Below are 18,254 nucleotides of genomic sequence, written 5' to 3'. Positions count from 1 at the left end.
TATATGCATTATGTTAGCTTCGTGAATTGAACCCCGTCCTCATCCATTTCCAAGAGGTGGACAAGTCACCGTCCATCCATATCTATTCAAAGGCTTATGGTAAATGAGGTTATATTATACCCTCCTACCATCTATCCAACTTTCTTTCCTTCTTTTTTAGCCCTTCCATTGTTAACTCAATATAATGTTTTGATTTCTTAAAAAAAAAAACCAGTAAAACAGCTCAAACGTATTTATTCTGAATTTGATTCTACAAAATAATTATGAAACATACCAAGACAAACATAAAATAAAAATGAAAAACATTTGTTGTTCAATAAAATAAAGGCATACCTTTTTGACCGTACTCACATAATATCATTCAATGAAATGTCATCGATGTTGTGCATTTTTTTTTTTATATAAACAAATATAGTAATTAATGTGTTATGTTAAAAGAATTCGAATACATTTCTTTATTATTATTGAAGTCCTATGTCCCTCCTCTCAAACCAGTCAATTGCATTCAGAGGTGGATCAAAGCAGTTCAAGTTTACTTTTGCATCAATTTCCTCTTTTTGACATAGTTTTAATAAGGAGTAACATAAACCTCTAACACAAAATCAAACATGAACATTAATGAAGGGCAACCAACTTACTTAATTGGATTAGAAATCAAACTTAATTCAGCTTTTTTCACCACAAAAGTAATTTATTTTATTGTTCATGTGCTATTAATGTAAAATATTTTTTATACTTAGCATAAAATTTTTGATTGATATGATTTTTAAAGTAGTTATTGTAAAAATTACATCTATTTACTAAAAGAAAATTATTATATAGAAAAAAAAATCACATACCATTTTGTTTGATGTAACCTTTCCCTTCATTTGTGTGTGCATGTGCAATTTGATTTATTTATTTAAGTAATAAGTTTTTACTTTTTCATGGGGTATACCACTATGACATAGTTAAAAATTTTTTTTTTTTTAACAGTACCGAACATAATAAAAATATAATTGGAATGGCTTTAGATCAGTTTTATTCTTTAATTATCACAAATGACTCGCAGTTATCATAAATTAATTAAGTCTCAATTTATTTATAAATCGCGTTTGGTCCATAAATTTTCATCTAGCTAGCTTACCCTTAAATTTTTAAACTTCAGAATATATTCAGGATTTGGATAGATATTATTTTCTCAGGGCGTACACACTTCTAAAATTATTAATTGTTTCAAATAAACTAATTCAAATTAACTAATTGGCACTAACTTTAAATGTTTGGCCCTTTTAATATTTAACTTTGCTTTTAGTTTTTGGGTGTGTATATTTAAAATTTTGTTTTCTGCTTTTAATTAATTTTTATTTACTGACTTTAAGTAAACTAGGCCAATTTTTTTTATTTAAGTTTTATTTTTATATAATCATTTTTTAAAGCAATATTTTTAATTAATTTTAATAATTAAAGAATTTTAACATCTCATACAATACAATGACAATTCAGTCGATCACTGATTCACAACTTAGTTTCAAATTAAATCTAAAAAATTTAATTTTTAAAAAATGATAATGATAATAATTATAAGTGTTATTTGTAATATTTTACAAAACATATATTGCAAGTATTGAAAAAAAAATTTAATATAGTTTAACACTTCTAATGGAACACTAATTAATTTTATCATTATTATTTTAGTAATTTTAAATTAGAGAAAAAAAATATGAACACTAATATAATTAAAATTAATACAACATTTCTTTCAAAATTTTATTTATTAAATTCAAATATATATATTTTTAGAATGATTTCATATTTTAAAAGTTTTCAAATAAGATGTAAATAAAATAAATTAAATTAATTTTATATTTACAAAAAATAATTAAAATTATAAAATATCTCTATAGAAAAACCATAAGAATTAGTTTTTAGTGAGTGTTCATACTTCTTAAGATCTTATCATTATCATTTTTGTTACTATTTTGATATAAATTATACTATTTTATGAAATTTAATCTTTATATTTAATTTAATATTATTTTTATCAAAATTTAAAGTATATCAATGCAATATAGTTTTTAATTTTTTAAATTAATAATTTTAAAATATATCTACATATATTTTAAATAATTGCATAATCTTATATATTAAAAAATTGATTATAAATAATATAATAAAATATATACAACCATTTAAATTAAGATGAATTATTTTAAAAAAATATAAAAACAAATTAAGAATTTAGCCAAAACATAAGATAATAAACTTAATGGCTTTGCGTTCGTCACGGTCCTATTAGCATAACTTTTGAAGCAAAAGAAATATTGGATAACCCGACATGTTCTATTATTTTATGTGATTCATTCTTCACACCATCAAAAGTAATCCATGGTAAAATTAAGATTGTTTCACACCTGCAAAACAAACCAAATTAAAGAGAGCGAATGAAGATGCACGCTTGAGTACCAAACTTTCACATGTGATCTAATTATTATGAACCAACAGAAAATGAGTTGAAATACCTTGACAGCTGTTTCCAGGGAGAATGGGATTTCCAAAAAAATGAGCAACATTTTTTTTTGGTAAATAAAGGGGCTTAAAGCCCAATTACAAACAACTCAAGGATGAGTTGATTGGTTTGTCTGCTTCTAAATAACTAAGAAGGAAATCAGGAGGGGAATTAAAAAGAAGAAAGTCTTCATCCATGGGTCCTTTATATCTAGCTAAGCAATCAGCAGTCAAATTTGCTTCTCTGAAAATGTGAGAGATTGAAATGGACATCTCATGACCTAGGAGGGAGATAATCTGTTGTACCAAGTTGTAGCATGGGTGAGCTGTAGGACACCCCTCAAGTATTAGCTTTACCGCCGTAGAAGAATCTGTTTCCAGCAAAGCTCTTCTGTTAATACCTTTATACTGAAGGAGTCGAAGGCCATGCCAAATGGCCCAGAGTTCAGATTGGATTATGGAACATCTACCCAATTGACATGAGTATGCTACCACGAAGTTGCCGTTCGCGTCTCGAATGACCCCTCCACAAGAGGCAGCCCCTGATCTAGAGATTGAGCCGTCACAATTAATTTTAACTGAGCCCTTAGGAGGGAAACTCCATTGCTGCGCAATTGTAAGATGCAAAGGAGACTCTAGGATGTCTAAAGAAGAACAAGTAGCAGCTAACGAAACTACACGAGCCTTGATTACCGCTACCACCTGATTAACAGAGGAGTTAGCATTCTGAAATAGGAATTGATTTCTTCTATGCCAGAGGTTATCAAGGGCTACTGCAAACAAGGTATTCCAGTCTTCCCACATGGACCCAGATTTCAATAAATTACGTAATAACCAAGCAAGAAGATTTGCAGTGAAGAATTGGACGTCCTCACGTTGCCCAAGCAGCTGCTTCCATACTGCTCCAGCAAACGGGCAATCCCGTAAAACATGTAGTGTGTTCTCAATGCCTGTGGTGAAAATGCCACAAGAGGAGCTATTATTCAATCCCAACTTCATTCTAACCTCATTCGTTAGCAGACTATTATGGGCTATTTTCCATAGAAGAGTTCGAATTCGCTCAGGACCTTTCCAATGCCAAATTACTTTGAAAATAGGATGAGAAGTAGGGGCTTGCATCGAACCAATTATCTCATATGCTGATTTAATCGTGAAGAGACTGTCATTAGTAAGGTTCCAACAAGCACGATCGTTACCGTTAGCTATACAAGGAGGATCCAATCTTCTAATAAGGTTGACGATCTCACCGGGAAGATAACTCTGGATACGGCCCAAATCCCATTCACCTTGTATATTCACATAATCTCTAACTGCTTTTGATAATTCCTCAGCTGGAACACAGGACAAAGCTGCCCGAATTAATGCTTCCAACCCCGGTACCCATCTATCAAACCAGAATTTTATAAATGCACCATCACCTACAATCCATCGAATATGCATCTTCACAAGGTTCCATGCCTCGCATATTCCGCGCCACAAATTGGATATCTTTTGCTTTTTTTCAATTCTTGGTAGAATACCATCTAAACATCCGTATTTGGATGACAGAACTTGTACCCATAATTTGTCTTTCTCTGTGATCATACTCCAGCAGTTTTTCATCATGAAGGCCATATTCATATCTCGCATATTACGAATACCCAGGCCACCCTGATTTTTGGGTTGGCAAATTACCGACCAGCTTACCGTATGCACCTTCTTGTTATGACTGGTATCGCCCCACAGGAATTGTCTGTTCTTCTTATCAATGTCATCACATATATTACGAGGAAGCCATACTGTTTGCATGGTATAGGAAGGGAGAGCAGTGAGAAAAGATTTAGTTAATGTTAACCTTCCCGCAAAGGATAAACTCTTAGCTTTCCAATTATTAAGTCTTTGCGTTACCTTCTCAATGATGCCACTATACGTTGCTCGATTCACTCTTGAATGGTGTAAGGGGATACCCAAATATTTCCCAAGGTTTTCTGCTTGTTGGAAGCTGAATGACGAGCTAATTTCATTTATAACATTCCAATTCACATTTTTGGAGAAAAATATCCTTGTTTTCTCTTGGCTAATCTTTTGACCTGAGCTGGTACAAAATAGATTCAAACAGGCTTGGATAATTTCAACTTGATCTAACCTAGCCTCCGCAAACAAAATTAAGTCATCCGCAAAAGCCAAGTGAGATAGTTCAGGCCCACTTCGAGATAAACGAATGGGTTTCCACAGCTTTTGAGTAACAGAAATGTTGATTAGATGAATAAATCTCTCCATACATAGTACAAACAAGTACGGAGAAATCGGATCACCCTGTCTTATTCCACGTGACGGAGAAAAAGACTCCAACATCTCTCCATTCCAGAGCATTCGGAATTTAGCTGTTGATATACAATTCCAAATGAGCTCGATAATTTTAAGTGGGAAACCAATATCCTCCAGTGTCTCCTTGATAAAATTCCAATTTAATCTATCATATGCCTTCTCCAAGTCTATTTTGATAGCCATCCAACCAACACTCCCAGATTTGGACCTCATGGAGTGGATTACCTCTTGTGCTATGATAATGTTATCCTTGCTATTTCTACCGGGAACAAAGCTACACTGATTTGGATGAACCAGTTTACCCATGATGTTGTTAATCCGACGGGCTAACAGTTTCGTGATAATTTTGTAAGAGACATTACACAAACCAATAGGACGCATGTGTTTAAGCTGGGTGATATTCTCCATTTTAGGAACTAACGTAATAAATGTCTCGTTAATCTCAGCAACTTTCTCAGGTTGGGCCACGATATCACGAATCATGTTACAGACCTCCTGCCCTATATAATTCCATTGAGACTGGTAGAAAATGGCTTGAAGCCCATCTGGACCAGGAGCTTTAAAACCATTCATACTTTTAATCGTTGCAAATATTTCTTCGTTATTCATATCCTTCCTAATCTCCTCAAATTCAGAGTTTGAGAGAGAAGGAAACATATTGGATAGGCATAAAGGGATGTACCCTCAAGGATCATGAAACAGTTCTTTATAAAACCCAGTAACAAAGGACTCCAATTCTGGTTGCTCAGTTATCCATTCACCTTCATCATTAATAATTTTTGTAATTCTATTTTTCCTCCGGCGCACAATTGTCGACCCATGAAAAAATCGAGTATTGCGGTCCCCCATTGTCAGCCACTTGCAGCGAGATTTTTGAAACCATATGACCTCTTCACGATGCAATACCATCTCCAACTCCTGCCATAACTTCGTTTGTAAATTTTCTAAGAATCTGTTTGGACCAGAGTACAGTGTGCGAGAAATACCATGCAAGCGACGAAGTAATTTTCTCTTTTGGAAAAAGACATTACCAAACACTGACCTGTTCCAATCCAAACAAGCTTTCTGAATGTGTTGAACTCTATCATTCCAACTCCCATTTATTCTCCATGACTTTTTAACCACTTCTTTAAAATTAACGTGGGTTAACCATGCAGCCTCAAAACGAAAAGGCCTCCTGGTGCTATTTAAAGTTCTTTGATTCTTTAGTTTCAAAAGGACCGGAACATGGTCCAACTTCAAAGGGTTGAGGTGAGTGACTTCTGCTTCAGGAAAATCCATTCTCCACTCATAGGAAGCTAGCACTCTATCTAATCTTTCAAACAGAGAGCCTCTCCGCCAAGTATACGGAGAGCCTTGGAACCCAATATCAATTAAATTATTCTGCTGAACAAAATCACAAAAGGCTTTATCTCCTCTGTGACTCCTTGATCCAGAGCTATTACTTCTTTCAAAATTTTTAAGGACTGCGTTGAAATCTCCCATAAGTGCCCATGGTCGATCAATCCCTGAAGCTAAACTGCACAACTCCCTCCATAGGTCAATACAAAATTGTGGATGAGGGCTAGCATATACGAAGGTACAGAACCAGTGGGAATCACCACATCTAACCTTGATATGTATAAATTGAGACGATTGAGTCACAATAGCTAGATCCCATTTCTTGGAGTCCCATAAATACCAAATACCACCTGCTTGCCCATGAGCATCCACAATATGAACACCATCCAGCTTTATACGACTAGCAACTTGTTTGGCCCTCCTGCCATTGATGTGAGTTTCGAGTAAACAAAGCACACCCACGTCATACTCCTTTATGACATCATTCATCAATGAAGAAAACCCTTTTGAGCCTGCTCCCCTACAATTCCATGACATCCAATTCATTGAGAATTATTATTGGGGTTGGGCACTGAATCCCGAGCAGTATCTAATTGCAAATCTGCAACCATTCCTTTAGAGGAAGCCTCAACGTTGATATCTTGAATTCTCCCATCATTAAAATGATTTCGTAATGCTTTCGCAAAGGCTAGTGTAGCTTCGTCTGGACCAGCAACATGCGTAAATGCACTACTCAAGTCTAAACTAGAGTTCTTATTATAGGTGGTCGAAGTTATTTCTCTTAGCCCTTGTAGAACTTTCTTTGTGTTCTCCTGTTGGTCCATCCTTGGGGAAGAATAATGATGGTGTGTTGATGAAGAGGGCTTTAATTACAGGGGTAATTTCCTGGTGAACAGGCATACTAGGCATATTGGAATGGTGATGTATCATCACATGTTTCTTTTTATGCCCAGAGAGGTTCTGAGTGGAAGTGTTGCCACGTTGACGTTGAGGATTCTTTCCTCCTTCTTGATTGCGAATCTTATCCTGGAACGAAACTTTTTGCATGGGCCCACCATTATGCTTATCCTGCACATGCAGATTCTCTACTACGTGATTGTTCTGGGAAGAGGTCATATCTGTACCACCTTGTGAGATATCCGCTCTTGCTTTAGAAGCAAGATTTTTTCCTGATTTTCTTCCATGTTTCACCAGCATCCATGGTCCGTAAAGCTCTTCCGATTTTGGGCCAGAGCCGGTAGTTACCAGCGTACCTCCCGCAACTGGCTTCGAGCTGCTCGAGCCTGTTTCAGTACCCATAGTTGTGTTAGAGGGAAGATATACGGATTCTTCCATTGTAGGGGCTTTGTGGAGGTCGTTATTCTCCCCCATTATGCCCAACGTCCATCTCCATGTCCACTGTTCCTGTTGTCTTCATTGTATTCCCAGCACATTGATTTTGTCGATGTCCATACTTCCCACATGAAAAGCATATTGAGTGAAGTCCCTCATATTCCAGTTTTAAAACATGACCCATGATGTCAATCTTTGACACCAGCTTCTTATTTAGATTAATCTCCACGCAAATTCGTGCAAACTTGCCTCGTGAGTGAATGGAGGTTAGCTTATCAATTTTGAGCATGGTTCCCAATTTGTTGCCTACCCTCCACAAGAAACGGTCATGATACAATTCGATAGGCAAACCGGGGATACGAATCCAAGCAGCAATCTTTCTCACTTTAGTTGCAGTGACAGTGAAGAAAGGCCTCCATCTCTGAACAACAATATAATGATCAGCAATTTTCCAAGGTCCCTCATAGAGCGCATGTCTATAATCCTCCTCCTCCTTAAATTGCACCAGAAAGTAATCGTTGGGCATATCAATGATTCGTACTGCACCATTCTTAGCCCAATCACGATGAATCTTGTGTTCTAAAGCTTTGAAAGAGACATGCCTGCCCAAAACATTGATAACCAACGCATTCTTCCAAGGGGCACACCATTCCTCAAACTCCTCTTGGGAGATTTGGATCTTTGGACATGGGTCAAGATCCCCTTCCATGTCTTCAATAGAATCTTCTTCCTCCAAGAATTTATCTTCATAGTCTTCCATCTCTTTTAGAAGGTGGGTATAGTCAGCAAAGCATTTGTTTCCATCCGAAGAGAGTAGACTCTCAGCATATGATTTTTTGAGTCCAGCATCCTGCATCTTAACACCATGGTTGTCCTCCATTGTAGTATCGTTTGCATCTCCATCCTGTTTCGTCTTGACCTTTTTTGTGCTCCGTTGATTGTCTCTATCAATATCACCCTCCATTCGAGTGAGAGAAGCGCAAACCCTAGCAGATCGTCTTAAAAAAAAAATAAAAAAATGAGCAACATAAAACCCCTTGTTCATATCAAGCAAATGCTCAATTTTCTTAGTAAATTGCACACACACACACAAAATGTCCATGTTCTTGACTACGTTACAGCACTCTTGCGATGGATCCGTCTTTGGCCCCAAATTTTTATATAAGAACCACATTGAGTTATCGGACGTTGCATTTCATTTTGGCAACCAACAACATTGTTTATGCCACAAAAAGCATCAATATGCCTGCCAAGGCCAAAATCACGAGCCTGCTTTTGATTACCCTTGTCATTTTTTTAATAAATATATTATATAGATCATGAATTGGGTGTGCTTTATCTACTTACTTTAAAAGTGAGTTTATCTAAATTTATTTCATTCAGTAACTTATGTTTCTATATCAAATTTTAACAATCCTTTTATTGAATTAAAATTTATTAATGCATAGTCAAGTCTAGAATTTTTTTAAAAAACTGAAAACTATTTAATAATATGTTTTATTAATTCAAATCAACGTAAAATGTTTTTATAATTTATTCGTCAATTATAATTAATGAAACGAAATATTGAATAGTTTTCAAATTTTTTAAAAATTTGCAAACTTTATATATATATATATTAATAATTTTTAATTTAACAATTGAATCATTAAAATTTAATGTAAAATATGAATTATTAAGTGAAATAAATTTAAATAGACTTACTCTTAGAATAAGTAAGTCTTTCCACACACACGCATACACATATATGATCAAATTTGTTGACACCATGATTGACACTTTCAATAATTCTTATATAGGATGTAGATTCAATTAATCCAAGTGTTGAAACTGATAATATTACTAATTCGATCAAGTGTACAAAGTTTCATATAATTTTAAAATTATTTAGTAATTCAGCATATAACTTTAGTTTAACGTATAAAATGATATTCAAAATACATATAAGTATGTGTTATTAAATAATATATCTAGAAGAATTCAAATCATGTAAAATTTGATATACACGATTATGAATGTAATATCATTAAATATAACAATTAGATCAATCAATTGAATTTTCATCATGTAATATATATATATATATATATATATATATATATATATATATATATATATATATATATATATACATATGAAGAGGATAATATAATAATATCAGTTTAACTTTTATTAAGTATTACATCATTCAATAATTTTATATTAAATGTGAATTTTGTAAATCCAACCGTTAAATTAAAAGTTCATATCACTTTATATGTGTCTATCAAATTTTGTTAAAATTAAACAATAACTTGAAGGTAATCAAAATATTCATATTTTAGGGTATTTTGAAATGTATATATTACGTCAATTTTGTTTTATAAGAATGAAGTATCAAATCATCTTGGATTAATATAAAATTTTGTATATATGATCTAAGAGTAAAAAACTTTCAATCTAACGATTAAATTTATAAAATTTAATATTTAATATAAAGTTATTAAATGATAAAATATTTAATAAAAATTACACTAATATTATTATAATTCTTCTCATATATTGATGTATGAGAAGTGTTTAACACTATATATATGAGAACCGTTATATTCATAAACTTTACATTTGAGACTCGTGTGTTTCCTTCTTCGTATTTCTTGTGTTCGAATGTATGCAAATATAATGTTAATTATTTATTTAACTCAACTAGCTAGCTAAATAGTTTTAAATAATATTAGTAATGCCTTACATTCCTACAATTTACACATTTTACATCGATCGTTGAACTGATATAAATTCAATCAATTTCCAGGGTCAGATGCTTTTACATTAGATGTTAAATAACCGACAATAGAAAGTGAAATATTATTACATCAGTTCTTGAATAATTGATGTACAAAGTGGTTGTGTTTATTAACGATCGCACCACGGTAAACAATAATTATTATTTTGTCACCACCAGATTGGCCAATGTAAATATCATAATTTATATTAAATTTTAATAATTTAATTATTAAATTAAAATTTCTTAATTAAATTTATAAATTTTTGAAAAATTTAAAAATAATTTGATACTTTATTTTATTAATTTAAATTGAAAAATATTTATAAAAATATTTTATATGTTAATTTAAATTTATATAATAAAGAATCATGTAATTTTCAAACTTGATATATACATTAAAATCTTTTAATTTAGCATTTGGAATGTTAAAATTTAATAATTGAAGTAACTTAAACCTTGGTATATTTATTCAATTCAATAACTCATATGTTTAATATTAAATTTTAATGATCCAACTATTTAGTTAAAAAAAATTTAAAACGTACAAATTTAAGTTTACAAATTTTTGGAAGGTTTGAAAATTATATGATACTTTGTTATATAAATTCAAATTAACGTATAAAATATGTTTATGAATATACATCAATTTGAATTTATATAACAAAGTATTAAATAGTTTTTTAATTTTTCAAAAACTTGTCAATTTGATCTATACATTAAAGTTTTTTAAATTAATAGTTAAATTGTTAAATATTAATATACATTATTATTTAGTTAAGCAAATCTACTAAAATTTACTCTTGGAGTAAGTGAATTTCTCCCGTTATATATATATATACATATATATATATACATACATATATATATATATATATATACATATTCATAAGGAGGGATCCGTTTATTCCAAGAGTAAGTCTACCCAGACTTGTTCCATTCAATAACTCATGTTCTACATATAATTTTAATGGTCCAACCATTGAATTTAAAATTCTTAATGCATAGATCAAGTCTGCAAATTTGAAAAAAATTTAAAAATTATTTGATACTTCATTTCATTAATTCAAATTGACGGATAATCATAAAATTATTTCATACATTGATTTGAATTAATGAAATGAAGTATCAAATGATTTTCAATATTTTTTTAGAATTTGCAGATTTGATCTATGCATTAAGAACTTTAAATTCAACGGTTAGATCGTTGAAATTTGATGTAGAACATGAGTTATTGAACTAATTAAGTCTAGGTAGACTTATTCTAGAAGTAAACGGATTGCTCATCTCTGTCTCTCTGTCTCTCTGTCCCTCCCTCCCTCCCTCTCTCTCTCTCTCTCTCTCTCTATATATATATATATATATATATATATATGTGATGAGCAATTCATTTACTGTAGAAGTAAGTCTGTCTAAACTTACTCTATTTAATAACTTATGTTCTATATCAAATTTCAACAATCTAACCGTTGAATTTAAAGTTCTTATGCATATATCAAGTTTGCAATTTTTTTTAAAAATTAAAAATCATTTGATACTTCGTTTCATTAATTTAAATCAATATATAAAATGATTTGATGATTACTTGTCAATTTAAATCAATGAAATGAATATCAAAATAATTTTCAAATTTTTTAAAAATTTGCAAACTTAATATATAAGAACTTTAAATTTAATGGTTGAATCATTAAAATTTAATGAAAATCATGAGTTATTAAACAAATCAAGTTTAGGTAGATATATTCCTAAAATAAACAAATCTTCTCTCTCTTTCTCTTTCTTTCTTTCTTTCTCTCTCTCTCTATATATATACATACATATATATATATATATATATATATATATATATATATATATATATATATATATATATATATATATGGGGAGGGTTATAGTAACACCGGTATAACTTTTTGCTAAGTATTATACTGCTCAATACCTTTATATTAAATGTAAATTTTGAAAATTCAATCTTAAATTGAAAGTTCATATATCTTAGATCATATATACAAAATTTTATATTAATCCAAGATGATTTGATACTTCATTCTCATAAAACAAAATTAATGTAATACATTTTAAAATATACTAAAATATGAACACTTTGATTACTTTCAAGTTGTAGTTCAATTTTAACAAAATTTAATATACATATATAAAGTGATATAAACTTTCAATCTAACAGTTGAATTTTTAAAATTTAAAATTAATATAATGTTATTGAACGGTATAATACGGTATTATTATAACCATTCTCTCTCTATATATATATAATATTCCAAGAAGTGGCTAATTTGATCGTTAATCCAAAAAGTAATTAATTAAAGTCTGTTGAACATTTTAATGCATGATCGATATGAGTTCCATACAGTTTCATGTGGAATATTACTTCAATGATTTGGACAATAGATTTTGCGCATGTTGGACTCGACGATCTATACGGAGCGAGCGAGCAAAATTGAAAGAAGGCCTTCTGTGTGTGGAGTTTTACTTTTGAAGGTAGAGATTAAAGAAGTGGCTCATAGATTTGAAATTACAAGGGTGAAGAACTTAACTTGATTGAATATGGTTAATGAATAATGATATCCAGTGCCAGTGGTGATAAGTTATTATCAAGACTGAGAGTCACCCGATGAATGATGACCAATTTCATTAGCAGTTTGAGTTATGCTTTTCAGTCTTTGGAATATTTTTGGTACACACAATTGAAATGGACACATCATATTTGCACGTATACTTGTCTCAACGACTGTCTGTAAATACTATTAGGGTGACAATAGACTCGTTTGTCTGTCTTGACCATAATGTGACGAATGACGAAAGTACATTAGTACATGTTTGGGTCTGTGAGTGTATGTAGAGAGAGAGCGTGGAAATTAAACCACATAACGCGAAAGATACAAGTCCCTGGACCCATTGTGGGCTTTTCTTAGGTGCACGAGGACACAAAGAATTTGTTGTGGGGGCTTAAATAGGGATAGGACCCCCCACATGCTTGTCCTTTCTAATAACTTCACCCTGCAAATTTTCACCTGCTCTTTGCTTCTTTTCCACGTCTTAGTGCAGAGTGAAGAAGATTGATGGGTTTGATGGATTCTGAAATTATAACTATTGCATTCATTCAGAGAAACAACAAGTTCAGAAAGCCATACTCACTTTTTCTCTGAGCCACAACAGTGTATAGATCACACCTCTAATTTCCTTTGGTTATTTATTCGCCACAAATTATTAAATTTTGTTAGTTCCAATGCTATGATCTAATCTTATTTGTTTATACCCATTAAAAGGGACTTGACGGTGTAAGGGAGATATTCTGAGGGAAAGTTGATCAGGGATTAGATTTGGTTCACCAAAAATTCCAAGAAAGAAAAGGTTGAGACCTTTGGTGATCTCGAGGAGGAAAGCGGGGTCAGGTCAGGGTGACTCTCACAGGCATAGAGTGAATGAGGTTATGAATTGGAGGTCTTAATATGGACGTGACTCGCTCCCTCCCTACGAATTGAAGGCCCCTCGTGTCCCTCATACCCATACATATTCTTTCAAGAGAAGGCTTCTGACTTTTCTTGATTTTAATGAGTGTAACAGTGTCTGTGTGCTGTGTGCTGAGAGAGGGAGTAAATAAAGTGACTGACATAACTGGAGGGAGAAACAGAAGATGTTTTCAGCATTTAGCTCTGTACTTACAGACCCAAGACACATGAATATTATTCTAAATTAGAGAGAGAAAGAGAAATAAACCATCCAAGGATTATTTCAATTTCCATCATTTGTAGTTCTATTCTGTACAATTAGGCTTACTGTTTAACTTGATGATTTATAATAACCTGTATATGAGATAAAATGAATGATCGCTTGCTTTCTTAATTTTGGTAAGATGAAAGGTTTTGCTTTTCTTCAGTGTGGAAAAAAAAACCCTAGCCCTATATATTCTTATTTTTTACATGGATTAATATTTTTTTTTTCAATGCTGCAACTTCTGGTATTCTGATCTCACCAGGATCGGATCAGAATTTTACCTGCCAAATTGCAAACGAACATTTGCCTAGATAAAAACAATCCAATGAAGAAGATGTATAAAGGCTATTAATGCGTTTTCCATTTCTATATATTCAACGAAGCTACATATACACATAACATTTTTATATCTACGCAGTTACCATCTAATATAATTTATATTAATCCGAATGCATGCAAGTTGTTGTCAATGTAGCTGCAGTCTATGAGAGAGAGGGAGAGGGGGTCATTCATACTGTTTCACAGTATTGTCTGGAGGTGAATGTGATGTTGGTGGTTGATAGCAACAGTTTCGAAGGGCAAGCCTGCAGGGTACATCTTCGAAGGATATAGATGAGAGAGAGAGAGAGAGACAGAGAAAAGCTAAAAAAACCCTAAGGATGAATGAACTACTACTATTACTTTATTTATTGGATCCAACAAGGATAGCGACTGTGGCTCACTATTTCAGATATTTTATGATTAAAGAAAAGCGGAGATGAAGCTAAGCCTCAGTCTCACGGGAAGACAATGTTGTAGACCGAGATTCATCATCTTACCTTTTTTTGGGTACATGATGAAAACTACAATTCAAACAAGCTTAGATTACAGCAGAGACACAAGTTCAGAGAAACACTGCTCGTTTTTCCTGTTAGTTGAGTTCATCGAACACCATGCCCGATGCACAATGTATCTCTCCAAAATTCTAAAAGACATGGCTGACTAGCAACAAAGATGCGTTGGATTATGATCAGGAAGACATACTTTTACATGAAAACTACATACAATACGTGATAGCTGAACTGAAGCTTAATATCTTGTCTGTGTCTTTGACTGTGACATTTGTTGTATATTGCCCGTAATTAACTCGATTCCCTCAAAATCTTTTTTCATTTTTGTACCTTAATACTTAGGGAAGGAAAATTATAATTTATTATGTGAACAGTGAACTATTTAACGGCTATAGGTTGGTGAAGTAAACTCTCAACGGATAGTATAACAATTCGAATCTAGGTTAATCACCTGTATAAACCGGGGTGATTACTAATTAGAGTAAAAATACATAATTAAAAGAGTGGTCCAAGCAAATTAAAGTGGGGGAAATAGGCAGGAATATATAGCACGAGTAGCAACAAGCGTCTATACCATAGAGTTATTAGGCTTTACAACTAACTAACGTTACTGCTTACTATTCTTAATCATAAATAATGATCGAAAAACATGTCAATTCCGGTTCACATAGCACATGCCTAGAGTTGCATTAATACACGATAAGAGGTCTAGTAGCCACATACATTACTATGCATGTTCTACCAACTTATTTAGGCTCTAAAGAAAAGACTACCTAAGTTCATGGCTATAAGTCTTAAACAATACACGGTCATCATCTAGAAAAGAAAAGGCAACAACAAATTAAATTAAGAGACACGGTAGAGCTTCAGTCACCTAGCTAGAGAAGAGTCCAACTAAGGCTACACAACACCAAGGTCCAAGAGTCCACAATAGACATATATAATATCATCACGCCATCAGAATATTGCAGGCCACTCCTCAAAAAGCATAAACCCTAGAAAGGGTTAATACCGCCAACTTAATTCACAAATTACCTCCTGCTCCTCCTCCCTCACTAATGTCCTCCGAAGAGGTATCAGTCCAAGGAAGAGCGTAAGGAAAAGTATAAGCAGTGGTGGTAGATTGGCGATAAAACCCACTTGCTTCGTTACCAAATCTTGCAGTAAATTGCCTTTGGGGCACTTGTTGAAATGAAGCAAGTCCTGGTGGCACAGAAAGAGATACTGGAGAGATGTCAGTGTAGGAATAGCGTAGCAGATCAGCGTTTGCAGCATCGAGCTCCTTCTGGAGCCTTTGAACTTGTCTCTGCAGGAAAGAGATGGCTCCAACACAGCCGTAAACTGGGTCCCTCACACGTGCCTCTGCTTCATAGGCGAGGGAGTTCACTGCATCCTCCCTCTGGTGAGGGAGAAGCTCGTTGAGGAGTTTGGTCACATTGCTAGCACCGAAAATTTTGTGGACGTTTGCGAATTTTTGAGGCTCTTCGGGTGGAAAGTAAGGTGCAAAGATGCATCCTGGCATGCATTTCCTCCTCAGGAATTTGCAGGCAGCACAGGGAGAATTGTAGGAGCTGGATGAGGCCATTTTTCCTGCACTAAAAAGATTGCCATGATGATGAAATAAACAAGCTTCATATCTATGTCAAGTACTTCTGTAAGCAGTTTTTGATTCAAACTTATATTATCAAAGTTGAACAAAACGGATCTGGTGCGAGTTCAGTTGCACCTCTTAGTTAATATTGTTCTCGGATCTTTATTATTATGGATGGTTACAGAATACATATATATCGCAGCGATACGACCAATCACAAAAGGCCTTTCTAAGGACTTAGAATTGGAAAAGTTAGTCCTATATTTAGAGCCTTAAGGCTTTATCTCGCTCTCCTAAATCTTCCCAAACAAAACAACCCTTAACTCACTCTTAATTTACATACATACGTGCAACGAGATTATATATGTTGGCTGGCATAAATTCAAAGATTCGTTGTCGCTTTCAAGTACAATATTATATATGATTATCTTTATCCCTTGCTTATTTCCTTTTCTGAAAAAGATGTGTTTTCCTTCTTTCCTCTTTTTTCTTTTCTTTTTCTGTTCATGAGGAAAAAAAGAAATCAGTAAAGAATTCTTAGTTTTAAGCATGTTATCTGCAAAGTGTCGATCTGAATCTCTCCTTAAGTTCATGGGTTTGTTTACTTCTTCTGCTTAAATATTTTTTTTTTCTTATCTCAGGAAATTTAATCGATCATATTTATGTTCATACACTGGCGGAGACAAAGAACACTTTTATCTGTATAAATCAATCTTCGGCTGAAGAATTAATTCAGCTGCATGACAAGGTAAGCAAGTCTTAATTTCCTTCTGAAAATATTAAATAAGCTGAGCCAGCTAGGGATCTGGCTGCTGCAACAAGCCATGATTATATTTCATGACTGCACATCAAAAAACATAAAAATGGAAAAGCCCTAAAAAAGCATCGTTTTGGTCTAGCGACCGTTACTTTACTTGAAAGAAACAGAAACAGAGAAAAGAACTATATATACATAAAGAAAAGCAGCAGAGAAGAAAGCTACACACAAACATATGATTTTACCTGTTTTTGAAGTAGGTTTCTTTGGTATAAGATGAACTAAAAGGGAAGTACCTTTTTTCCCTTGTTGGAGGTCCTTCAGAAGCTGTTCTCTTTTTTTTTTCTCCTGGGACAAAGTAGGCTAAGCCAACGAGAGGTATAAGCCTCAGATTTGTTAAAGGATGGAGAACTCCTAAAGAGGAAACCCTAATTAAAAGAGAGGCACAAGGGGAGAGCGACAAACAGATATAGTGAGAGAGAGAGAAAGAGAGAGAGAGGGTGATGAAAAGCTGATAATTAAGTGGTAAAAGGTGATAGTAGTGAGGGGAAGGCAAACAGCATTGAGTGGATGGAGAAGGAATGGATGCAAAAGACAAAGGTAATAAATGGAGGTAGACTAGAAAGAATAACTATGACCTTGCATCCAATAATAATATCTATCAGGAATGTGGGTGGGGATGTCTTACATTCTCCATCCTACTCCAACTCATGCACTGAAACAGATTTATATTTTTGGGAAAACATCAAACTCATTTTTGAACACATGTAAAGGGCATTAGGAAAAGGCCATAATGTTATTTGTAAATGAAATGAATAGAAGGGTAAATAGATTATCATTGTTAGAAATTAATTTACACCGTAAAAAAGAGTTAAAAAAAAGGGAATGGTGTCACATAAGATCAAATTGATAATTATTAACACCGTGACCAACAAATTTTCAAGTCTGTCGAAATGCTTAGTGGTTTGCTTTACTATCATGTTGTACAAGGACACAAAGGGAAACAACGATGCGTGTGTACGTACGATCATTTTCGCACCAGGAGCTAGCAGAGATGGTTGGACTTTTGTGAACCGATAGATCATAATCCTCCCTAGACTCTAAACAATGATG

The 18,254-nt window shown here is 33.1% G+C and overlaps 3 protein-coding genes across 6 annotated transcripts; all 3 read right to left on the bottom strand.

The window, feature by feature from the left end:
• Window positions 1-5,478: 5,478 nt before the first annotated feature.
• Window positions 5,479-6,681, bottom strand: LOC109796303 (uncharacterized). Its single transcript, XM_020355988.2, has one exon. The coding sequence runs from the start codon at window positions 6,679-6,681 to the stop codon at window positions 5,479-5,481; it is 1,203 nt and encodes a 400-aa protein (XP_020211577.2).
• An 811-nt stretch (window positions 6,682-7,492) lies between these two features.
• LOC109796301 (uncharacterized) lies at window positions 7,493-8,431 on the bottom strand. Its single transcript, XM_020355987.2, has one exon. The coding sequence runs from the start codon at window positions 8,429-8,431 to the stop codon at window positions 7,493-7,495; it is 939 nt and encodes a 312-aa protein (XP_020211576.2).
• Window positions 8,432-15,430: 6,999 nt separating this feature from the next.
• LOB (Lateral organ boundaries (LOB) domain family protein) lies at window positions 15,431-17,871 on the bottom strand. 4 transcript variants are annotated; one of them, XM_029270915.2, is made up of 2 exons: window positions 17,387-17,871; window positions 15,431-16,388 (listed from the first exon to the last, which is right to left on the bottom strand). In XM_029270915.2, exon 2 carries the CDS (start codon window positions 16,376-16,378, stop codon window positions 15,818-15,820), a length of 561 nt encoding a protein of 186 aa, XP_029126748.2. In that variant the 5' UTR covers window positions 16,379-16,388; window positions 17,387-17,871; the 3' UTR covers window positions 15,431-15,817. The 4 variants fall into 4 exon arrangements, with proteins under 4 accessions (XP_029126748.2, XP_029126747.2, XP_029126746.2 ...); XM_029270914.2 differs by having other exon boundaries at window positions 17,438-17,871; XM_029270913.2 differs by having other exon boundaries at window positions 15,431-16,383; window positions 17,387-17,870.
• Window positions 17,872-18,254: the final 383 nt, after the last annotated feature.

Source organism: Cajanus cajan, chromosome 5 (genome assembly GCF_000230855.2).
Source record: "Cajanus cajan strain Asha chromosome 5, NIPB_CcT2T_4, whole genome shotgun sequence".
Taxonomy (NCBI): Eukaryota; Viridiplantae; Streptophyta; class Magnoliopsida; order Fabales; family Fabaceae; genus Cajanus; species Cajanus cajan.
Note: the sequence above shows the minus strand (reverse complement) of the source record. Positions and strands in the feature narration are given on the sequence as shown.